The sequence below is a fragment of the Melopsittacus undulatus genome, chromosome 3 (assembly GCF_012275295.1).
Source record: "Melopsittacus undulatus isolate bMelUnd1 chromosome 3, bMelUnd1.mat.Z, whole genome shotgun sequence".
Taxonomy (NCBI): Eukaryota; Metazoa; Chordata; class Aves; order Psittaciformes; family Psittaculidae; genus Melopsittacus; species Melopsittacus undulatus.
Window position 1 is genome coordinate 40670562 of NC_047529.1, and position 25962 is coordinate 40696523.

Sequence of the window (25962 nt, forward strand, 5' to 3'; positions counted from 1 at the left end):
ATCCTGCTAACACTGCAACTTCATTTTAAAGCCTTAGTTTAACTGCTATACCAAACACTCTGTGGATTAATTATTTGTTCAGACTTAGTCTAACTGATACATTGCATAGCGGATGTCCAAATAATGTCATTTGGAGGGGAGGAAAAAAATCACTGGTCTTAATTAGGTGATTGCCAATGTATCACTAAATTTTGAGTAATGTTTTAGTGCTTGATAGATACCCGGATATCACCCCACCCTTGTTAGAAAATAACTAACGCTGAATAGTAAACAACTATTTTTACAAAATTAGTGAAAGAATTTGTACCAGTAAATATCTACTTGTAAGACTAAACAACTACTGCAGCTAATTAAAACAGAACAAAGCAAAGTCACAAAACCTCCCTAGCAAAACCCAACATCTTATCCTTGTGGTTAAATGTGTTAAAGAATCCAAGTCAAACTGCATAATCAATAATGAAGAATCACAAAAGGAAAGCACACCTGCAGATTCCTTGTTCCTTTTCAAATTAGTCTCTTAAGCCCTTCAGGTACAGCTGTCTTATCTTTTATGAATATAACCCGAAATTCTTACAGAAATGTATACAGAATGGTGGAGACAACTGTTTTAACATCAGTTAGTAAATAACTAGTTTTAACATCAGTTAGAAGTAAATACTGGAGAGCAGGGGGAAGCTTTTGAAGTTTTAAGATATAAAATTATATAGATTTTTCCTCTTTTTGCTGAAATGTCAAAGATAATTTTGAAGATCACTCCGCTAGAAGTATAGGGACTCAAGCTTGTGGTGGTTTGAAGAAGGATATACAGCTATATAGATACTTCCAAAACTGTACTTCTTTGTTCCGTGTAGAAAATACATTCTTCTGAGCTCAGTGGTCTGAATTGTACCTTTTCTAATCTTATGAATTATGTGGTATTTATCAAAGGCTGAAATGGGTAGGAAAAAACATTTTATACAGAAAGAATGAAGAAATAAAACAACTTGAGACAGAGAACTACAAAATTTCTGCGAGTGGAGTTGTATGACCCTACATGTTTTCAGGTTCCTTAAGCTGGATATATCAAAATATTAAGTATGAACTACTTGTTCTACAGCATGCAGAGCGTTTAAATGTCATGGTCATTTTAGAGAAATTTTACTGCATCTCTACCCACTAAATGTTTTGTCATTAGTTCCGCAAAAATGCAACAATTAACACTAAAGGCAACAGTGTCAGTCCAACAGGTCAGCAAAGTCAGTGGCTGAACACAGAAAACATTTATTTTCTTTGCACAATGCAATCTCTCTTTTAATAAGTTTCAGTTGAATGTATGGGTGACTAAAGAAATCATCAATCAAGCCTTAATGTAAACAACATCTTGAGCTACATAGCAAGAATTATTTCAAAGTTCTATTTGAATTAATAATGATTTATCCTCCAAAAATGAGATGATCCTATGTACTCTTTTTTTTTTTTTATTTAGTTGAAGCCATTGCTATAAAATTAAAACCCTGTAAAACCTGTGAAATAGCTTTCTCCACTGTGGTAGAGAGTGGACCATACCTGTGAATCCAGGTGGACAGAAGCACCTATAGCCACCAAGCCTGTTGATGCAGCTTCCTCCATGCAAGCAAGGCAAATTTTCACATTCGTTTACATCCATCTCACACAGAGACCCATAGTACCCAGGTGCACAACTGCAGATGAATCTTCAAAAAAGAAAAAAAATCAGGTAAGTCAACAGAAATAAACAACATGATCTACTCTAATATTGTGACGCTATATGTATGTCCTGATGTCAAGCTGGTATCCCTAATCCTCATCTGTATCAAAATAATTAACAGACTGTTGTTCTGTGTTTGGCTGTAAGTTATTTTTCTTCTTAGTCAAACTGGTGTGCCCCGGCTCCCCAGGGCTCACCATATTGATGCCACCCTTAGCACAGATGTGCACTCAGAGTAGCGCACTCGGTGTAGCGCGCTGCAGTCCAGAGCTCCAGAACTTCTCATTTCCACTTTTCTGAAGCAAGCAGAGCAATGTATTCCTTTTTTAAATCACTAGAAAAACTGAGCACAATAATTTTAGCTGAACGTATGAGGACTGACTTAAAGGCTAAAGTTCTTTTGACCCAAGTCTCTGAATAACTGTGGAGTGTTGTGGAAAAAACACAGCGTACAAATTTCTCTCTTGCTTACACTTAACTTTTAGTAAACACACTAGAGAAGGTCATTGTCAGAAACTGAAAAGAGAGATACAGCACTCTTGACTGAAGATTGTTTTTCCTTTATTTTACTCCTTTTCCAAATTTATAAAGAAAAAAGAAGAAGATAAAAAGGTAAGATGAGAAAGAACAAATTGTGCTGAAAACAGCTTCCCTTCTATTTTTCTTTCAGATCATTTAAGAAACACATACATGAGTTAACAGCACTTGCCTACCTAATTTTAACACAGATTTTTTGTCATGTGCTGAAGATCCCATCCAACCTCAGGGCAGTGAGCAGGTTTTTTACATAAAGAAATCAGAGAATTGTTTTTCATTTAGTAATAACTAACCTGTTTACAAGATCCAGGCAAGTTCCATTGTTTTTGCAGGGTCCTGATGAGCATTCGTTTATCTCTGCTTCACAGAGTGTCCCAGTAAAACCATGTTGGCAGGAGCACCTAGCAAAAAGGATATCACTCACCATCTTATTTTTTAGTTTAATATAACAAGATTCTGGGAAAATGTGGCAAATTTTGGGGAGTATGAATTAGATGGTGCCAAAATCGTGTTTGGCTTTTCTTCTGGTCCTTACACAACTGCTTTAACAAGCCTCACAAGTACAGGGACTGCAGCCCAGGAATTATTTTTTTTTGCCATTATTAGCTGGAAGGCCACAGCCTTTGTGTTGACCCCACTGTGCAGGGGCCCAGAATTTGCCCTGGCCTGAGACCCTTTTCACTTCTTTTGACACTTATCCTGGAGCTAGCTGTCTGCTGCCTCTCATGCTTTAGCTTCAGCTCTGGAATTAGCACTTATGGTGAGGGTGTGACACACTGGGATAATCATGGTGTTACAAACAGTAACCTTTTGAGTCCATGTGGGCTGGGTAAGCTGATAAACAGTGCAAAGGAAGTAAATTGAGATAAGGAAACATACAAAAATAGCTCCCAGTAGGCCTGAGGCTGAAGGTGAGAAAACTTTCAACTGTAAATTTCACACTTCTCTTGGCAAAGAGTCCCAGATACTAGTGACTTGCAGTAACACTCCTAGTTCTTGAAGAAGACTGAAATCACTCCTCACAGGACCCACAGGGAAATTGTGACATCATAACAAAAGAGACAAGAGCTAGATAACTGCAAAATTTCCTAATATAACCATTATAACTACATTGTTCATGAAGCTGCTTTCTGTTAGCTTCAACTCAGACTATTAGCATTACTGTAACTGGACTAAAAAAAAGTTGTTTGTTACATTTTGATTAGATTCCTAAGATTTTAATTAGCCCTACGACAGGTTCTTGAATCCACATGGATACTGTACATGTATGTCTTTTTGCGTACAACATTCAGAGTGTAATATAACAGGGTCAAACACACCACAAAAAAAGACTTTACATCACCAAAAGGCAGGAAACATAATACAGGCAAAGTATGAGAAGACTAGCTACATGATAAACATCTGTGCATGAATAGCTGTCATTCAAATTATTTTCCTCACCTGTAATGGTTAATCCCATCCACACAGAGACCTTCATTCTGGCATGGATGGGAGATGCACTCATCACTGTTAATTTCACAGTAAGTGCCCTCAAATCCTGAAACACAGATTATATTAGCTGAATGAGTGAATCCTACTACATAATACAAATGTAAGTCACAGCTCCTCTTAGAGGTTTGGCTGCCTGAGCTCAGGGCCAATTTAGACAATGTACATGGCAGGCCTGAGAAACCTCATCTGCCCTTGAAGCTGTTCAAGAAAGAGCTGAGTAGTGACTACCCCTCCTCTTTTGGGCATCTAAACTGAGGCTCTTTGCCCTTGGTATCTGCGCTATGCCCATGCTTAGTTATATACCTGTTTGTCTGGATGCTGACACTGGCCTTCAGACTACCTCCCTGACTTGACCTTGGATCTGCCCCATTCCTGTAGCTTTGACTGGCTATCTGGTGTACTACGGTGATCCTGGTCACCACCATTAGCCCTGCACTGCTCACCTCTTTCAAATACTGTCAGACAGGACCCTTGACAGTGAGGACCCTGCGCTGGCTACCTTGGTAAGACTCCTGGCTTACCTTCACTTCCAGAGCAGCCAGCCCTCACTGCTCTCTAACTCCAAGATCAGGGGCAGCAAGCTAATGCAATCCTAAAAGAATGTTTTCCAATTATTTTTGTTCACCAAATTCATTTCAGGAGAGTGTGAAAGTCTTAACATACTTTAATGAACCAGAAAGACCAAATCTGGATGGAGCATCCGGCTAGATATACTGGGATAATGTAACCTGTTTTAAAAGACTGAGAAGGCTTTCTTGGGGACTGCGGGACAATGTCAGAAGCTAAAAGCTAATTCAATAAATAATATATTACAGAGCATAATGGGAGTTACAGAGACCATATTTATTCAAAGCAGTCACTAGGTAAAAAAACCCCACATTTAACTTTTTTCAGTATTTAGTGAAGAAAGAATGTGATCAAGAGCTCATCTCCAGAGTACATCACTTGCATAATACATTATGTTTGCCTCTGTAAACATCCCAGAATATGAGCTTAAGAGAAATAAGACATTTTTTCAGTGTATAAAAACACTACCTGCTCTTCTATGGCATAAAACATGTTACATCAGTCACATAAATAAATGTTCTGCTAAATACATAGTTGTGTTAAAATTATGTACGGTGGATAAACTGTAGCTACTTAGTTGAATTTTGCACAAACTGAATATGTTTTAATTGATGTAGTAATATATCCATTAAAATGAACAAACTATTTGTACTGTAGTGACTATAATAAACATAACCACTTTTAGAAGACTGACTAAAGAGCATTTATGTTGCTCACCAAACTGCTTTTGAACCTCATGTAGCTATCAAAATTAAAAAAGCTACAAAAGAGCCACTGAAATTCAGTGTATATTATCATAAATAAGTCTTTACTGAATTTTCTATTAAAACACATAAAAATTGGTATCAGTATTTTTTTAGATACTGAAATAAGGAGAGTAATGACTTTTATTTGTGGTTTCCAAAGTCCTTCATGGAAGTGGGCAAATTATCAATGACCATATTTACAATAATATGGCTTATTTTTTTCTAGATGTATTGGGTTTCTGTGGCAAGGTTGGGGGGGGGGTGGGGGTTACAGCTTCTGTAATAAGCTGCCAAAACTTAGCAGGAGGTGCTACAGGTACTAGACGAACATTCCTCTGCAGCCCATAGTGCAGATCATATTGAGGCAGGCTGTGCCCCTGCGGCCCATGGAGGTCCATGGAAGAGTTGCAGATCTCCACTTGCAGCCTGTGGAGGACCCCAAGCTGAAGCAGGAGGTTGCCCAAAGGAGGCTGTGACCCCACAGGAAGTCTGAGCAGGAGCAGGCTCCTGGAAGGATGTGTGGCCCCATGGAGAGAGAAGCCCATGATGGTAACTGGTGAAGGATTTCTTCCTGTCCTTATCTCAACCCCTAAACCTTTTCTTACATCTTCTCTTCCTTTCACAGCTGAGGAGGGCACCTGGCATCCAGCCAGGGTCAACTCATCACCTTACAGAAAATCATTTCTGGAAAAATTAAGCAGCTTGGTCAGAGTTGTAGGGAAAGCTGTGGAGAGAGATCTGCTGCCACTCTAGTGTATGATCAACCCACATCAAAGCAGTTGGTATTTTTGTCTTACCAGGAATTTTCTGCATAAGAAGTTTTCTGGCTAGAGCTGACTGAAATGAGTTTGCAGTACTTGCTGAAGTTTTCAAAGCAAAGTTTGACTGCTACAAAGCTGGAAAATAAAGCCTAACCCTTCAATTCTAGTAATTTATATTCTTGTGATATTATTCTGGGGGTTTGGGGGTTTTGGTGGGTTTTGTTTTGTTTTGTTGTTTTGGGCTTTGGTGGGGGGGGTGGTTTTGGTTTTTTGGTTGGTTTTTTTTGGGTTTTGTTGGGTTTTTTTTTCAGAAATACATTGAGTGTGAAATTATGCCCTTATTTATTTCCTATTTGAATGGCATTTCACAAACACTTTGTAAAAGAATTTCCATAATAGGGGACAAAAATTCCCTGACCCAATGTACTGCCTGTAGTAGCTCCCTCAACACAGGCAACATTGTTATATTTAGTTTATTTTTTACACATGGGCTGGAGCCAGAATTACAGATCCAAATATTTTTCTTTGTAGCATGTGCAATCTGCATCATAATATTGCAACTTCAGCCTTCATCTATATTTGCCTGAAGTTTAATTAAGGATTAAAGAAAAGTAAATGAACTATAACTTTGGATGTGTCAGGTTAGTTCAATGCTCAATACTAGACCTGCTCACATTGAGAAGACAGCAGGCACTGATAAACACACACACACACAAAATAATCAGAGGTTGTTCTTTTGACACATGCCTTCCCAGTGCCACTGAATAAGACCATAAAAGGTAGTAACATGTTTCTGTAACTCTGGTTTGATTAAGAAACTGGATGATATAGTGAATGTGGAAAGCCATGACTACCATTTGTAGCCACCATTTGTAGCCACCTTCTTTATGTGTAATTTCTCATTTTTGGTAATGTTTGGTGTTTCTGAAACTAAGTTCTGTTACAGAGTAGAAAGCTATGTCAATGGGCAGGGGAAATGCAACTTCACTGAAAAGCATATGTTGAAAGAGAAAGTAAACCTATGTAATATAAATAACCCAAAGGTATATAGGCAGATTTTAATTTTCTAAGGTTATCAGGAAAGGGTGTGAAGCTAACAAAGTAAAACAAAAAAAAATACTAAAAAAACTTGTATGAAATAGCTTCTTATTCTTTTGTGGTTCTATATAACAATTTAGCAAGCAACTCTCATTAAAAAGCCCACCATAGTTGTCAGATTAAAATACACAAAAAGGAAAATGTGAGCATTCATCATTCTGCTTCTGCCTGCCATCCCCACTTGGCTATGGAAGTTTTATCATACTGAAATGAATACACAGAGCATCATTTAGACACATTTTTGATTGCAGTAGTACACATTTTTTCAGCCCATAGCAAAATATAGCTACCTTTAAAAGACATAAAATAAGAAAATATGTAGCAAGCATGCTACTTTATCTATTCTTCCTACAAATAATGAAAAATACCATTTTCATCATGAATTTTACTGGTTACCTACCACATTATGAAATAAGTAATCTATGAGTTCAATTTACTATTACATATTGTGGGGTTTTAACTGACATAAATTAGCTTAGTTCTTTTATATAAAAAATATTTTTTTTTCTTAATGGCATACACTGTTCAAAATTCTATAGAACTATTTTGGTATTTATTTGACTCACAATGAAGTTGTGAACTCATGTAGTTAATTTTCTAAGGAATTTTTAGCCCTTCATGCAAATTTTTACTGAAGGTTTCAACAAAAACTCCTGCTTTCAACTAGAACAGTTAATCACAAACCCTCAGATCTGCTTAAAAGGACCTTAAAAAGCTTAGCAGTACTAACTTCATTCATACTTTCTGCATGCCTCTGCTGTAGCATATTTGTAATTTACGAAGCTTGTACAAAGGATGTTTCAATAAAAGTGCATGCTATTAAGCATATTTTAACTCATACCTCATACATGTTCTCAGAGTAAATGACTAAAATAAAGGAGTGTAATATGATACACATCATTCATACAAACGAGAGAGGTCAAACCTCAAAATGTATACTGCAGTGTTTGCATGAAAATGTTCATAAAATGTTTATGAACAGACATGTATCACAGCCCTTTCAAAAGTGCTCTGATCCAAAAGATCACTTAAATCCAAAGATCACTAAGAAGCAAAAGAACACTTAAATTGCTCATACCTAAGTGGAACTGGTTTAAGGAAAGAATTACCTTGGTAGTTTATTTATATAGCACTTGTTGAAACTCTGAGTAACCTCATTGGTCTAACATGCATGGGCTCACCTTACTCTTGCATTTTACATATTTAAGCACAATTTAAAGGGTAATACATTAGGTAATTTGGTATGAGCTACAACTGCTGCCACATGTAGTTGTGATCTTCTGAGATGCTTAAACTAAAATTAATGTAAGAATGTAATTTTTATAAGCATGTAGACATGTTTCCAAATTATTTCATGTATTGCAAGAGGAAAGATAAAAAGACAATGGGAGGAAACTGACTTAAGATGTTTAACATGTCAGATATATTACTGAAACAAACATTTTTGAGTAGCAAAGAAATCTGCAGTATGTAAAACAGCATTCACTTAATGCAGCCAACAAAGCTTTATCCATAGTTTATACTTTGATTACAATTACTTTATTTGAATTATAAAACACGGTAATTTTAATTTTAAGTGAACTAGTTTGCAAAATCATCATTATTGGAAAGCTTCAAAATATCCATGGTGCTGTAATGTATTGTTATTGTAGCAATATTTAGTACTATGTGTAGGAAAATAATATGCATATTTAAATGCAACTACTTGCTGCCTTTGCTACTGCCAATCAGTCAAACTTAAGAACCAAACTCTAAATCAACAGCAAATATAAACTATTTGATATAGCTCTCCAGCTGTACACTTTTCCAGATGTCAAACCTGAGTGACATCTTAAAAGTGCAGTTGGTGACCTTAGTGTTTTTTTTACGTAGAAAAAATTAGTTTTCTGAACTCATTGCAAGCCATTCTGAACTTCTAAGTGAATAAATGCACCTGACCAATGGAGAAGAGCAAATGGCACACATGGTCACCGTGAATACAGATTTCCATTAGATATCTGCTCCTAATTTCCAATCACTGAATCCAAGAAACAAGTGGCTTTTTCTTTTTTCTTTCAGGTGGCCAGTATAAAGGCTAGACAAATGTCATTGTGAAGTCTGACAAACAAACCAATGTGTTCTACTTGTTAAACATATTTTATACTATTTTTCCTGCCGCATTAGAGTAATTGAAGATGCAACCAAAGACTCATTAAAAAAAAAAAAGATATAGGGTTACAGTCCTTCATTTAAATATTTTTTTTTAAATTTTAAGGAAAATGTATAAGATTTTTTGAGGAAGTTAAATGTATCTCAGAAATGTTAACAGATTTCATAGTAATGGATAGTAACTTAAAGAATTTCAGATATTAACAAAGAAGAAAAACAATTGAAAATCATTGTGATTCTTTGCGTTTAATTTTATTTCTGCATTTATTTCAACTATTCAGGAAGCATGAAAGTGACTAATAATATGAACTCTAAAAAACACCTAGGTTCTATGGAGAAGGCTACAAAAGCAGCTCCTCTAGTCTCAAGCCCTAGTTTTCTCATACTCAGCCAACATGGTTTCGCTAAGGGGAAATCCTGTCTGACCAATTTGGTGGGCTTCTATGATGGGTCTGCGGAACTGATGGATAGGAGTAAAGCAGTTGAAATCATATCCCTGGACTTATGCAAAGCATTTGACACTGTTCCACACAATATCATTGTCTCTAAATTGGAGAGACATCAATTGGATAGGTGGACCACTTGGTGAATAAAGAACTGGCTGGATAGCAGCATGCAAAGAGTTGTGGTCAATGGCTCAATGTCGGGCTGGAGATCAGTAACGAGTGGTGTCCCTCAGGGATTGGTGCTGGGACCTGTCTTGTTTAACATCTTTGTCACTGACATGGACAGTGGGATTGAGTGCTCCCTCAGCAAGTTTGCCGATGACACCAAGCTGTGTGATTCGGTTGATGCGCTGGAGGGAAGGAATGCCATCCAGAGGGACTTTGACACGCTTGTGAGGTGGGCTGATGCCAACCTCATGAAGTTTAACCATGCCAAGTGCAAGGTCCTACACCTTGGTGGGAGCAATCCCAGGCACAGCTACAGGTTGGGTGATCCTGTCCCTCTAGTCTGCTCTCATGAGACCTCACTTGGAGTATTGTGTACAGTTATGGTGTCTTCAACATAAAAAGGACATGGAATTTTTGGAACCAGTCCAGAGGAGAGCCATGTTCTCAGAGTAAATGACTAAAATAAAGGAGTGTATGCTCCATCTCTGGATGGAGCCATGTATGTATTCATCTCTGGATACACATAAAGGAGTGTATGCTCCAATGCTCCATCCCTGGCAGTGTTCAAGGCCAGACTGGACAGAGCCTTGAGTGGCATGGTTTAGTGTGAGGTGTCCCTGCCCGTGGCAGGGGAGTTAGAACTAGATGATCTTAAGGTCCTTTCCAACCCTAACTGTTCTATGATTCTGTGAGTCAACATTAACTCTAGAGGGTGTGACAGTATGCCCAAATTTGTTTGTATTTTACGTGCAGGAAGAATGATGCATTCATTTTAGTTTGCAGAAATTCCAGTACTGTGTAGTAGTGTTCCTGCCAATGGGTGAAGCATTAAATGCTGTTACTTAGGATGGGACAGATCTTATTGTTCCTTCTGTTTGTCTGAAATAGAGGAAGTGGCTACTCCTGGAAACTCAGCTCTGGGACTTATGTTAGCTGTGAAGTGCAGTAATACATATAGCACAGAAGCTACATATCTGCTGCTACAGTTATGGTAATTTTCATTTCCTTATTCCACTGCAGAGAAATATCACAGAATTCACCTCTGCAGGTAACACAGAGGATTAATGGGATTCTTTCCCCTTAAGCTCTCTTTTGCTTTCATCATTACAGTATAATTGATTGTATTTATCTCCATTTATGAACCAATGTTTACAAGCAGCAGGGATACCACAATAGCTCCATAAACTTTAGTATAAGTATTCAGGTTACTCAGTATAACAGAGGTAAATGCATGTATCAAAACCAAAGGTGTGCAAAATGCTAAATACAGTAAAAATATTATTTCCCTTTGTGAACTGTGTGCATATATTTCTGAAAGAAAATGGCACTGACAGTCTTAGAAATCTGACAGTGTCAAACTTCTGTTCTTTAGCATCTACTTACTAGTTCTGCTTGGTATTATTAATTTTGTACATTACGATAATTTTCAGTTAGTCTTATTTGAGATATGGGATGAAAAATATTATGTCTCATTTCAAACTTCCAGCTGTAAAATGCTATAGACCAAAAAAAAATTATCATTAGCATGCTGGACAAAAGGACATTAAAAAAAGGTGTCACAGGAAACAGTTACTGACAGTAAACCAATGAATGGGGTGAGAATGTCCTGAAAAGAGCTGTTTAAAAAAAAGACTTCAGAAATTACCCTGAAGCATCAAGAAATGAACCATAAAGTCTTTATTTTAGAAAGAATATTTGGGAGGATAAAGAAAAAAAAATAGGATGGCTAATTCTAGTGCAAACTCTAGGTATTGTTTCTTCTTAGAGACAGCACAGTATTGTCCTTAGATCTCATTGTCATCTTTTCCTGGAACTTGACAGGTAATTTCTCTACACCCTAAAAATGGTGGTTGTAATCTTATGACCAGTGAAATTCCTCTTGCATAAGTACATTTCTTCAGCTTCTCAGTTTCTAGCTTTATAACTCTGAAGAAAAAATGAGCACAAAAAAGATTACAAATTTGAACAAATTTTCCTAAGCTGCCTATGGAGTCAGCAGAGTGGCATACACATTTAGCACAAACTACTTGAGTTTCTACCTCTGCTTTTTGGGTGAATTCCCTCAGAAAATTTCCTCCTTCTCTTCATTGACTGTACATGGAACACAAGGGGGACCTTCTCAGTGTATACTGTGTATACTTGTATATACACCTCCTCAGTATAACATAACACTGTGAACATCAACATCCAGCTAAATTAATCCAGACATTCTGGTGTATTTGTTTCAATAATAAATACATTATTTAATTGTTTTAATTTCCCTTCTGAGTCCTCCAACTCATTAAAATGCTACTGAACTAACACAAATGCAGACCAAATAACCTGTATTTTTAAACAGGATAGGTAAAGCTTCAGTATGAATACACTCCCTCTCTCTCTCATTAAAGTTAGTTGCATGTATGTTTCTTGAGAGTTTTCCCATCACAAACTAAAGGAAAGTGGAATATTGCTTCTATTGTAATAAGGACACTGCTTAAGCATCCTGAGAAGAGGATATTACTTGGACTAATGAAGATTTATATCTAATTTTAAAGAAAGAGCTTTTAAAGAAAGAGAAAAAGCAGTAATTATAATACTCTCTGAATTCAGTAATTTTGTTCTTCTCTTCCCGTCTTTGTCAGCAACTAAATCTGCTCTTCCTACTAACCTTTCTTTGCTTTAGCTCCTAGACAGGTCTAATAACAATTCTTGCAGCTGAATAAATAACTATTCAAAAAAAGTCTGGCCCATGGATTAAGTTGACAAATTATGTTTTGTCTTGTTAATTCTCTGTAACATTTATGTGCTTATATTTCCACAGGTCTATCCTTATGTCTCCCCTTTTGTCATTTTGTAGGTCTGTTGTTCAATATTCTTAGCGAGAGACCTGATCTTGCACTGTCATGGTTTAAGCCCAGCTGGCAACCCAGAACCACACACCTGCTCGATCACTCCCCCCCTCTTTCCTCCCTCTGCTCATGGAGGGATGGGAAGGAGAATCGAAAGAATATAAATCCCACGAGCTCAGATATGAGCAGTCCAGTAACTAAGGTATAACACAAACCACTACTGCTACCACCAGTAATAATGATAAGGGAAATAACAAGGGAAGAGAACACAACCGCTCACCACCCTCTGACTGACAGCCAGCCCAACCCCAGCAGTGATCTAGTCCTTCCAGGTAGCTGTCCCCAGTTTATATACTGGGCATGACATGCTGTGGTATGGAATACCTCTTTGGCTAGTTTGGGCCAAGTGTCCTGTCTCTGTTTCCTCCCGACTTCCCCTCCTCTCTGGCAGAGCATGAGACTCAGAAAGTCCTTGGTCAGACTAAACACAACTTAGCAACAACTAGAACCATTGATGTTATCAGCTCTGTTCCGAGGCTGAAAGTCAAAAACACAGCACTGCACCAGCTACTAAGAAGGAGAAAAATGACTGCTACTGCTGAACCCAGGACAATCACTCTGCATTTGCAAGAGTTTTCCTTCATTTTAAATTTAATTTTCTCAGTAAAGTGTTCTTTCTTGGAACACAACTGTTCTAAGAAGGCTGCACTATTTTTACCAAACTGTCCTGTCTTTTTTGGTTGCCTTTATGAAACTAACACTTTTATGCTTGGAATTATGTGAACATCATAGTCTAATGTCCATCCACTACTTTAATTAACTCTCTAGCTCTCTTACATGTGCGGTTGAATTGCTCTTTGGGTCTTTTGCTATAGATCTCCCAGGGAATTTATGAATAGTTAGTTGTCCATGCTCATCTACAACTATTTAAACATGATTCATATACTATAGCTTTGCTCATGTTTCCTAACCTTCTTTTCTGTTACACTAAATTTTCATTTCTATTATTAATTCCAAGAATTGAATTATTCAAGAACAGAAAAGCTTGTTGATAAATTAGGCTATAAAATTTTCTATTATTTGCCTTAAATTATCTTTTCCTCTTCTGTTTCATTTGAGTTTATTATGTAGCCTTTCAGGAGAAACTAATGGCAGGATTCAGTGCTGGGTGTATGCATAACAGCTCAAAAGACATCTCCTCCCTATAGCCTTAATCAAACCCTTGCTTATCAATCACTGGCAAAGTAGATGAGATTTTCTGTAAACCTGTTGGCAAACATGCTCTACTGCAGTAATTCCTGGATTTTTACAATAATAGCTTCCCCTACAACATTCTTGCAACAATGAATATACCAGCATACAAATGTAGAGATCACAATTTTTTAAACTGCTTAATTGTGTGGACAACTTAAACTTACAGTCTAACACTGCTCCATAGCCTACCATATGACAGCCAAGTTTTGTATTACGAATGTTATAATCTAGTTCTTTGCAGGAAGCAAACCTTTACAGCTAGAGTAGACACCTCAAAAGGAAGTTTTACATTTATATTATTTATTGAATTTTAAATATCTTCAATGCAAGACCAGATAATTGTAACTCCCTAACATACACAGAAGAACAAAAATGTGTATCTTTTCTTTGTACTACTACTAATCATGACTTCATGAACTCCCTACCAATTTGCCATAATAATTCTGTCCGAGGCTAGCATCTTACATGAAGCTTGAATGTGCCTGATTTGTACTCCATCAGTTTTTGTCCTCTCCACCCTAGTGTGGCATTCCAATCCCAGTTCTCTGTAGTCAGTGGATATTCTCTTTTTCTTCTAAATATGTACCACAGTCAGTAGCATGATCTGTGGCCCTATTTTACCCATCTCACGTATGGTTTTCTAAAGATAATCTTTAGAATATGGTAAGCACAGCTACTTTTTGCAACTCTTGCTAAATCAGTCCCATACCTGGCCTGGTAACTACCAGCAAGTTATTTAATCACATGCCATTTGTTACCAAGTCCGGTATCTTGGAGTAACCTAGATATGTGACTGCTGTTTGCAATCAGATCTGTAATTGTTGCAGGTTTACTGGGAGAAAAAGGGAGGCACATGGCAGATAAAAATAGGAGACTGAAAGAAAAAAAAGACAACTGTAGAAACAATTTCCATAAATTGCTTTCAATTAAATTTCTGTATTTTACCACCTCCCTTTTTTTTTTATAAGAGTCCTGAATAAGTGGCTGTATTTTTCCTAACATGAATGATTAACTTATTTAATGAATTATGCCTTTTACACCTTTGCAATATTGAAGTATTTTCCACTTTACAAGATTTGTTAGCAGTGCATGTTACTGGTTCACACAACTCCCCTGCTAGTTCCCTGAAGATTCTTAGCTTCAAGAATACTTGAAGATTCCATCAAAATTCTCTGAGAATCTTGGCTGCAAGTTTTTTGGATTCTTGATACTGTGCACAAAAATGTTTTGAAAAGAAGACTTTTCATAAGAATGTTGAGAAAAGACTTGAACTACATGTCTCTCTGCAGATCATTTTTGAAAAATGTTTCAAAATCACTATATTGTATTAAAAGCTATTTTTAAAAAGCAGCTTTTCTCCAAGTGGCTTTATTAAGCAATGTGCATACCTCCCCAGCGATCATTTTTTAACTCAACTTCTGGTAACCTTTACCTTAATAGTAAAAAAAACCTGAGCTATAAACATTACTGACTTGTATGCATTACCTCTGTATCTTTGAAGCTCAGTAAACATAAAGCAATACTATTGTGGTATAATACTGCAGTTAACATATTTGCTGTCTTTGGTCTCCAGGACACCCCTACCATTTATAGGTAGGTATAAAAGTGAGGACTTCAAAATTCTGCCTAAATTCCAGATTCAGTAATTGTACTTTCACTTCTTACATTTTCACTGCAGTTTTCATTTGTTAATGTATTCTTCAAATCTGTTGCAGAATTGCATAGTGATGTTCTGCACAATTAAACTCTTGCTTGATGGACAAGAACTTGTATGTATGAACCATGAACAGTTCTTGTACATCTAGGGAGAGATCATGTCTTTTAAGCCATGGCCCAGGAAAGCTGTCAGCACCTGTTGTGATTTAGCTTGTTGTGCATACAGAGAGCAATCCGCTCTACCCATTAGGCAGAAGATTACTCCCCTGATGTGCCAGGTCTTTCTGACAGCTCAGCAGGAAGAGGAACCATTTCCAACATGTATTTTTTTTTTACTCTTAACAACTTGCATATATTTTGTCTATTTCTGCCTTTCTGTTCCATCAATTTGGTTTGTCAGGTCTGCTGGCTAGATGCATGTCTATATGTTGTTGTAACAATTTAACACAGACATAGTGTATGCTCTGAATGCTAGTATCTTAACAGACTTAGATTTAATAAGTACAGTAATATAAGAAATTGATAGTAGGCAAACTGACATCTATCTTAACAGTCTTTTACCATAACTGATAAGACTGCTGTAATTAATGAAGGCTTGATATGCTTTGATAGGTAATACATGGTTACTTTCCCTAAAGACAGCATTAAATTCCAATCATATTTGCAATTTTTCTGCATAACGACAACTGAAAAGAGTAACTACACCAGTTCTTACCTGTTTTGCAAATGCACACTGGATTTCCATTGGCTTGTGCCAAGCAGGTTGAATTGTTTATGCATGGATTGTAAGGCAGCTCACAGGGACTGAAGCGCTGATGGCAGAAGTCACCGGTATAAAATGGAGGACAAATGCATACAAACTGTCCCTGCTTAACAGATTCATAACAGGTGGCTCCATTCAAGCATGGTTCAGAATCACATTCATTTATATCTTCGCTGCAGTCTGGCCCTGTCCATCCTGTTGTACACGTGCACCTGAAAAGAAAAAAAAAGATGGCATGGTGGCAAAATGGAAATCAGCAACTTAAAGTAGTTGGAGCTAATTGAACTATTAAAAACTACAGAGTAGCTGCAGTAAAAGAAGGCTCTATGTGCTTTAAAAGATGTATGTTCCTGTTACTTTCTTTGAAGACAGAATGAATTTCAACAGATATTTGCAGATATTTTCCAGGACAACAGGTAACACAAAAGGTTGACTACACCAGATCTTGTCTGCTTTGATTGATACAAATTTCAGGCATTAAACCATTCAAATACTGCTTCATAATTTTAATTTGACAGAAGGAATTGTTCTTAAATAATACACAGGTCATTCAGTGGAGAATCAAACAGATAGCTCTGTAAGGCATGGGTATTACAGAATCACAGAATCATAGAATAGTTAGGGTTGGAAAGGACCTTAAGATCATCTAGTTCTAACCCCCCTGCCATGGGCAAGGACACCTCACACTAAACTATGCCACCCAAGGATCTGTCCAACCTGGCTTTGAACACTGCCAGGGATGGAACATTCACAGCCTCCCTGGGCAACCCATTCCAGTGCCTCACCACCCTTATAGTAAAGAACTTCTTCCTTATATCCAGTCTAAACTTCCCCTGTTTAAGTTTTAACCCATTACCCCTTGTCCTGTCACTACAGTCCCTAATGAAGAATTCCTTCCCAGCATCCTTATAGGCCCCCTACAGATACTGGAAGGCTGCTATGAGATCTCCACACAGCCTTCTCTTCTCCAGGCTGAACAGCCCCAACTTCTTAGCCTGTCTTCATACGAGAGGTGCTTCAGTCCCCTGATCATCCTCATGGTCCTCCTCTGGACTTGTTCCAACAGTCCCATGTCCTTTTTACGTTGAAGACACCAGAACTGTACACAATACTCCAAGTGAGGTCTCACGAGAGCAGAGTAGAGGGGCAGGATCACCTCCTTTGACCTGCTGATCAAGCTCCTTTTGATGCAGCCCAGGATACGGTTGGCTTTCTGGGCTGTAAGCGCACACTGAAGCCAGCTCATGTTCATTTTCTCATTGACCCACACCCCAAAGTCCTTCTCCACAGGGCTGCTCTGAATCTTTTCTCTGCCCAACCTGTAGATGTGCCTGGGATTGCTCCCACCCAGGTGTAGGACCTTGCACTTGTCATGATTAAACTTCATAAGGTTGGCATCAGCCCACCTCACAGGAGTGTCAAGGTCCCTCTGGGACTTGCCACACTGGAGGCAAACTCGGTTCATTTAAAAACACAGTGCTTTCTTTGTACTTTCTAATGATCTGTTTGAAATCAGTATTACTAAGAAACTTTATCATTTGGAAGTCCTGAGTATTTTAGCTATAAGGGTTCAAAAATTATGTTACTGTATGCTTTTCGTGGACAGAAAAATAGTTCTAACTACCAAAAGGCATTCAGGCATTCTTAAAAGAACTGTGACAAAAATCACTTTTCAGGACTCATTTACCAGTTACAGCACTCAAACCCACATTTTCTGAAACATGTTTATAAACAAATACGTTTGTTTCTCTGTTTTATGCTCAACAAACATGTCTGCTTTTGCTACTCAGTAGCATCAGTTTGATATCTAGAGGCAATACCACTGAGTAGCAGTAGATACACTACTCAGCACTTTGTTTCATTTTCTCTTTAGTCAGCTTATAAAAGTATGAGCCTCTATTATAAACTAAGTATCTCTGAATCACCAACACTGGACATAGCAGAACAGTCTGTTCCAATAGGGAAGAACAATTATTTTAGGTGTTAATTTTTTTAAGGATGCTTATTTTTTTCTTGAATATGTCTGTGCGTCGTCTGTAGCTTGGAGAGCTGATTACATGGAGAGGCTTTCACTGCATATTAGGAGAATGGGGTTTGGTTCTAAAGTGGTCTAACTGTTACAGGTGTAACTGAGGTGCAGAAGAGTAAACATAAAGCATATTCTATTCTCTTCTTTTTCCTAATGAATTTCATAACTGCCTTCGAGTTATGAAAACTATTCTGTATGGCCACAGGGAGCATTAGGTCAGATGGAGATCACTGAAACACAGCAGTTTTTCTACACTACACAACTAGACAGTCCTACCCTGGCTTCATGATAGCTACCAGCTGACACAATTAATAACATCATTTTATTGTACTCTGCATTATCAAGAAGTTGTTGGTGCTCTCATTAAATGTGAAAAAATACATAAAAATGTCTATCGCAAGGCCCAGTTTTAAGAGTCAAGACAACATTTTGCCTTAATGACAACTGTTATTTAAACAAGGCGGGGAGCTGTTAAGAGTATTAAAAGAATATACAACAGTTTTTTAACTGTGGATTATCAATTAACCTACTATAGTTGATATTCTTGTAGATTACCTGATCAAAAGGCAAAAATCCAAACAGTCTTTTTCAAAATGACCAGTTTACTCACTACATTAGGAAAAACCAGTCATGTACGCTTTCATGAGATCACGTAATATATGTAATACAGTCTTTTATCAACTTGCAAACTCAGATAAAAAATCTAATAGTGGTAGCAAAATACCATTAAAGTTTTCATATACCTTCTAAGGACAAAAAATGTAAATATGGCAGATGTTTTATATGTAATTTTTTGTTTATTTCTAAATCACTTAGACATTATATAAACTTTTTTTGAATGCCCAACACACATACAGGTCAGCTTTCATAAATATTACCTGTTGACTTTCCAATGAACAAAATCAGAAAGTAATGAAAATATACAATGTAAAGTATATGCATGGATTTGCATTTTACTTCCTGTTTAAATATTAAAGTCAAAGTCAAAAATTGCAAGTTATAGTCATGAATGGTACTCAGGAAAACTAATATTAACATTGAAAGCTTATCTATATCTGTATGAGTTATTTGCTTCTCACCTGCTTGAAAATTCCCTTTTTATTTCTCTCATTGAAGTGAAACCTTATAAGTTTTAAGAAATCAAATAATAGGGAAGTGTCTTAAGAATCCCTGAATGGTTGATGCTGAAAAAAGTCCTTGAGGCCTATCTAGTCTCCCCTGCTCAAAACAGGGTCAGCTAGAGGCTTCTCAGGCCTGTGTCTTATACTTCAAGTATCTCCACATACGGAGACTCCACAAACTCTCTTGGCAACTTATTTCTGCTCCTGACCTCCCTCACACTAAAAAAAAAAAGTATTTTCTTATCTTAAAGTCGACTTTAATGTATTTCAGCTTCTGTCCACTACCTCTTGTCCTGTCACTGCATACCACTGAGAAGAGTCTGTCTTCACCTTTTTCACTCCTTTCTATCAGTTATTTACACACATTAGCAAGAGCTGCACTTAGCCTAAGCCATTTTATTTCAGGATGCCAACCAGAATGGGAATCCACCCTGAATTTTAAGAGTTCTAAAGTTACTTTCTTTCTACTTAGTTCGGCTAGGAGACCTGGAAAAAAGCCAAAGCTTGACAAAAGCAATAATGCAGATGATTACACCAGCACAGAACAAATTTCAGAAGGCACCCTTTTTGGCCTTCAGACATCTTACAGCAGAAAACCAAAAAGGAAAATGGTCTTTTCAATCTAAATTTGTATTTTACACAAATTTTCCAGAAAATGTCAAGGAGCTTGCTTTTGCCACAGATGCAGGTGTTTCTACAGAAAAAAAAAAGGATTCAAGATACAGCAGAACTGTTTTTTTTTTCCATAGTGTTTTAGTTAAAGCAACAGGAATCCTAAACTGAACCCTCAGATATACTGTGCCCATCATTCACCTGCCTCATTATTTGACAGGATATTGATGAGAAATTTCAAGATGTTCAATGAAGTGTACGTTAGCCTGTTAGCTATGCAATGCATGCAACAATGGCCCATTCTACAGTAAGAGTTTGTCTAGTGCATTCAATCAAATCAGCTAACAGCCCGAAAAACCACAGTGCTCAGTAACAAATTTATTTCTGGTAAGCTAGAGGTTATTGGACCATTTGAAGTAGTAATATGAGAGCTTGTTTTCAGCACATGCACAGATTTCAATTTAGAGCACCAACACACACCACAAAGTTCTAAAGGCATACACTTCCAGTCACCACAGAGGCTTCAAATATTCATTTTTCTCTCCTCTTTCCTCCCACAGAACCTTTTGTTCTCTGAAAGCTTAAAACCCTCTTTGTTCCTCAAGCAACCCTCTGACCCATCTTACATATCTCACCATCTTTCATCTGCAAAAGTCGTATAATGAATTTATCTCTGATGGTGTTCTGGTGCTACTAGCTTTCTACTCTCATATGCCACTACTACATTTTTCTCAGATTTCCACCCATGTCTCTCCTCATCTCACCATCATGCCTGGGAAGATCATGGAACAGATCTTACTGCAAGTTACGTAGAAACATATGGAAGATAAAGAGGTGATCAGACACAGCCAAAATTGTTTCACCAAGGGCAAATCATGCCTGACTAATCCAGCACCCATGGAGTGAATGCATTAGCAGACAAGTGAAGAGCTACAATCCATTTTTACTTCTATAAGGCCTTTGATATGGTGGCAGAAAACATTCTTGCTGCAAAACTGGAGGGATACAGATCTGACGGGTGGACTATTAGATGGATAAGTAACTGGCTGGATGGCTGTGTCCAAAGAGTTTATAGGCAATGTCTCAATGCTCAAATGGAGATCAGTAACACATGATGATTTATTTCTGTGATTCTGTGGTTTTATGACTTTGCCACTGCTTGCACAAGGCCGCCAGCTGTGGGCTGACCTGGCAACACAGTGGCTCAGCATTACTAGTTTAAGCCCTATGCTGGGACCAGAAGCTGCTGATGGGGCCCATGCTCCAGCTTCAGCTCTCGAAATGACCCCTTTAGGAGGGGGTGACCACCCTGCCTGCAGTCACTGCCTGGCAAATCATAGCCCTTTGTGTTGTAGGGACTGGGGGCCACAGCTAGGCTCCAGCTCAGAAGTGCGCTGTGACAGGGAAATGCCTGAGACAGAGGATGAAACTAATTGCTCAATCTGTTCTGCATGGCAAAAGTAGTATTAGTTGTTATTCTGCTCTTTTTTTTTTTTGCATACTTTTAACATGGGACATATATAGTAATCTTTATGAACGCTAGCAATAGGATAGACCTTTTAAATGATTGAGGCAAAGTCATAAAGGATAATATTGGCAAAGACTAAAATTCTCACTTCTTTTATTGCTGTGGTTAAGAATGCAGGACCAGATAAACCCTGAAATAAAAGTGCTGTGTTATAAACTTGCTCACTCATTGCCCTTCATTGATGTGTACCAGGAAACCCTTGGTTAATGTGAATAACAGAAAGATCTTTTCAACACCCAGTGCTTTCTACTTCAGGCTCCTGAACTGAATCATACAGTTCAGTGCAGGTGTACAACCAATCTCCAAGGTCTACCAAACCATTGTAGGAATGCTGGGCGCTGTGAAAATTTTAACACAAGGATACACTCAAAGGATATCCTCTAATTTAGTGTCCTGGTTTCATCTGGGATAGAGTTATTTTTCTCCCCAGTAGCTGGTGCAGTGCTGTGTTTTGGCTTTAGTCTGAGAACAATGCTGATAACACACCAATGTTTTAGCTGTTGCTCAGTAGCACTTACCCTGATCAAGGACTTTTCATTTTCCCACTCTCTGCCAGTGGGGGACAGGCATGGGAAGCTGGGAGGAAGCAGAGACAGGACACCTGACCCAAACTAGTCAAAGCGGTATTCCATACCACCGCATGTCATGCCCAGTATATAAACTGGGGGGAGTTACCCAGAAGGGACCTATCACTGCTCAAGTCAGGCTGGGTATTGGTCAGTGAATGGAGAACAATTGTATTGTGCACCATTTGCATTTTCTGAGCTTTTAGTTCCTCTCTTGTTGTTTCCTATTGTTGGTATTATTTCTCTTACTACTATATTTTACTTTATTTTAGTTATTAAACTGTTCTTATCTTAACCTGTGGGTTTTACATTCTTTCAGTTCTCCTCCCCATCCTGCCTGGCAAGAAAGAAAGGGGGCAGCTGAGTGAACAGTTGTGTCATACTTGGTTGCCAGCTGGGTTTAAACCACAACATTTAGTTTCATTCCAGTTTGGGTGTGTATGATCATTCAACACTGCAAACCAACCAATTGTGTACATCTAGGATATTCACTTTATTTACTTTAAAAATCTAATCACATTCTGAACTAAAACTCACCCTGGAGTATGCTTGATTTCCTCTAGATAACTGAGGGATCTGGCCTTCAGAAACATTTCAGAGCACACTAGTAAGGAACAGACTGCGCAATTGTGACAACTGAAAGTTTGTACATTATGAGTTAAATCACTTTGAAGATGTTTTGTCAGTGAAGTAAGCTACTTAGTTCAGATCTCAGATGAGATGAATGAATCCTTCTGGAAGGAACCTATCCATTTACTTATCTTCCTTGGCTATAAAGAAAACCGAGAAGCTAGGTTTATGAATTTAGAGTTCTCTGTCAGATACGCAGAGAAATATCTAGACCAAACCACTTTCCTCAAATTTGAAAAAGTTTTTATTTAACAATCTAAATAATTCAGTCAAATTTGAAAATCCAATTCATTGGGTTGTTTAGCGGTCTTTTTAAACTATGCTATTTTTCCAATCTGACGTTATGAATCCCTGATATTTCAGAGGCAGCTGTATTCTTTTACTAAAAAGGTAGTCTACCAGTGAACAATTTTGCGTCAGTTTCTCATAGAAATGAAGAAGAAAGCTGGAAATATTTCTTAAGGCTCAAAACAGAAGTGAATATTGACCCCACTAAAGTATTTGGTATCAACAGTCTTACTCATAGGCAATGGCCATGTAGAAACCAATTGGTAAAATACCTTTCCCATCAGCCTTACCTCCTGAAACTTCTATTTTAGATGCAGCAGGAATTAGTTAAAAATCAGAAACAAACAAACAAAAAAGTATGTTATGGAATATTTTTTTTTACTTTTGTTTCACAGTTTTGGCTATTATCTAGGGTACTAGATAATGCCTACATGCTAGATAATAACTACTTACCATGTTCAAGATTTTTAACACATATTATAAAAAGATTAAAAAATACCAAACCATCTGTTAACAAAACAGGAACTTCCTTCTCCTAATTTCCCCAAGTTATATGCGAAGGCTATCACAGTCATGTGAAAATTTTCAAATGTAGTTTAGCAAGTCAGCACACAAAGCAGTGTAAAGAGAAAGAAAGATCTCTCTAAATCTGTGTTCAGTGCATAATATGATTTTCTGAGTAGCGGTGTTCATTTCTTGAACTACTGCAGACCCCCATATAGGCTATCCATGCATTCTGGCAGGTGAAACTGCTCTTAAACAAGTAACATTATCTATTACTTAAATGTATTTTATACTTCTTTCTGTTCTTGACAAAATGCAAAGGGGAAAGACACACATTCTTTTTTATCTTACTACCTGTTGTCACTAACATCAAAAGCTGCATTGGTTGCCTATGTGTCCTTCGTCCCACACTGGAACAACAGCAATCAGTACAACAGCAACAAGGTAATTCAAGACTCCACCCAGCAATCTGAGGGAAAATACATAATTTGCATCCTTTTTAACATGCAGCACTTTTCCAAAGATTGCATCTGCCAGAGAGCAAAACATTCATTTGTGAAAACATGGTGGCATCAGTAAATCAATACTATAGTGAACAGGAAGTAAAGAATCTACCTCCAGGATTTTGGATGATATGGATTCACTTTGGTGGAGAAAAGACAAGTATTATTTCATTCTTTCAAGAATCAGAGGGAATCAGTTGTTATGCAATGTCCACGAAGCTGATGTTACATAAAGTTAATCTGTTAACTGATTTACTCAACATCTGAGCTCTATCTGGAAGACTCTCCATCTTTGAAGAATTCCTGGACAAAAGGCTTCCATCTCCCTAGTTGTCTGTTTGCTTGTGCTCCTCTATCTTAATTTAATACCAGTCCTTAATGACAAATCTGGTAGTGGGCTTACTGTTGCACCTATGGAAACTGGCACCCGGTACTATTTCCCCTTGGGAAACTCTTCCTCTCTACTAGATTTCAGTGTAAAGGTCCTATTTGATATGAAAATAAACACAATACTGTTTTTCAGTTTGTATTGCTCTGATATTATCTGAGAGTTACAGGTAACTCTTGTCATGTTTTAGTACACTGGTTTTGAGACAAGTCCTCTTTGAGCTCAAAAATCTGAAAGGAAGATGAATCCTGCACTGAAGAAAATAAAAGCTATCATGTACAAGCAGTTAACAGCCCATGCAGGAAAGACACTTGTTAATTTGGAGAGTTTAGCAACGCAACAGTAGTTCTGCCAACTGACCTCAAAGCTCTTCACCTACCATATAGACATGGCACTGATTACAGAGAAGAAAAATGAAGTCTTCAGGTAGAGTGGTAACAACAGGAGGTACTTCTGCTCCAGGCAGAGTAAAGAAGATCTTTCCTGATCTGTTCATTACATCACAGGCAACAATAGAAGACAAAGTAAGGGTAATTACAACTGCTAATCTTTATTAGCAATAAAGTTAGTACAGCAACATGAACTGGTAGATAGCATGCTGCAACTCTGAAATTTTTTGAAAAATTAGCAATATGAATCTAACCCTGAAGATAGATCACTTTGACTTTAAGAAAATATACATGAAAAATAACTGAACTTAATACACACCAATTCAGAAGTTTATGCAAATGACCTCCACATAATAATGACAAAGAAGCATTTCTCTCCCTCATGTTTCTGGCCGTTTCTGAATTCCACAAACACATTTGTCATTTAAGAAGATATCTTTATCAGCATCTTTCCCCAATGTTCTATGCCCATTTTTCAAGCTACTTTCAGGATTGTCACTTATCTTTACCTACACTAGCATTAGTCAATTATATCAAAGTTTATCTGGTGAAGCATTTAGCATGTGAACAACTCTCACAATGCTAATTTGAATTTTTTAATAAATATAAATATATAAATAAATATAAACTTTAACATTATAAACTCATATTTTAAAAGGAGCCAGTAGGAAGCAAAACTTTTGGAAAGGCTACCGAGTGTGTTTTTACCAATACTGGCAGTTTAGAAAATATTCTAGAAAAAGTTTAAGAAACAAGGATGCCTCTGGGCTCAAATTTATTATTTGAGTAATAGAAAGAAAAAAAATGTTTTGTGCAAACTGATCTTCATTAATGATTTAATATACTAAATTATAATGTTAGAAGTCACCTGAAGATATAAGAAGATTGTTAACTTCCAACAAATAACTGAGGCTGTAACATTTCATCTTGCCACAGATAAGTTTACCAAAGACTACCCAACACAGGCCTTGCTTAAGTTTGCCTAGGAAGAATTATTTCATTAAGCCTATGAAATATTTCTAAAGAAGTACTACAACTTCCAAGCATATAACCAATAGGAAAAGGGTAAAAGTAAGCATTTTTAAGTTCAACTCAGAAAGTATTTCTCAATGTTATTTAAAAAAAACCCACCATAAAACAACAACAAAAAAAAACCCACAACCAAACAACCAAACAAAAAAACCAACCAGAATCATAGAATCAGCTAAGCTAGTTGGAAAAGACCTTTGAGATCAT

General features: G+C 37.3%; 1 protein-coding gene across 1 annotated transcript in view; it reads right to left on the reverse strand.

Annotated features, from left to right (window-relative positions):
* Window positions 1-25962, reverse strand: part of EYS (eyes shut homolog) — a 776683-nt gene that overhangs the window by 442195 nt on the left and 308526 nt on the right. The window contains exons 21-24 of the mRNA XM_031052748.2: window positions 16121-16380; window positions 3683-3779; window positions 2536-2643; window positions 1546-1691 (exon numbers count right to left, since the gene is read on the reverse strand). Of these exons, the coding sequence (XP_030908608.2) occupies window positions 1546-1691; window positions 2536-2643; window positions 3683-3779; window positions 16121-16380 (611 nt within the window). The remainder of the gene's footprint in view (window positions 1-1545; window positions 1692-2535; window positions 2644-3682; window positions 3780-16120; window positions 16381-25962) is intronic.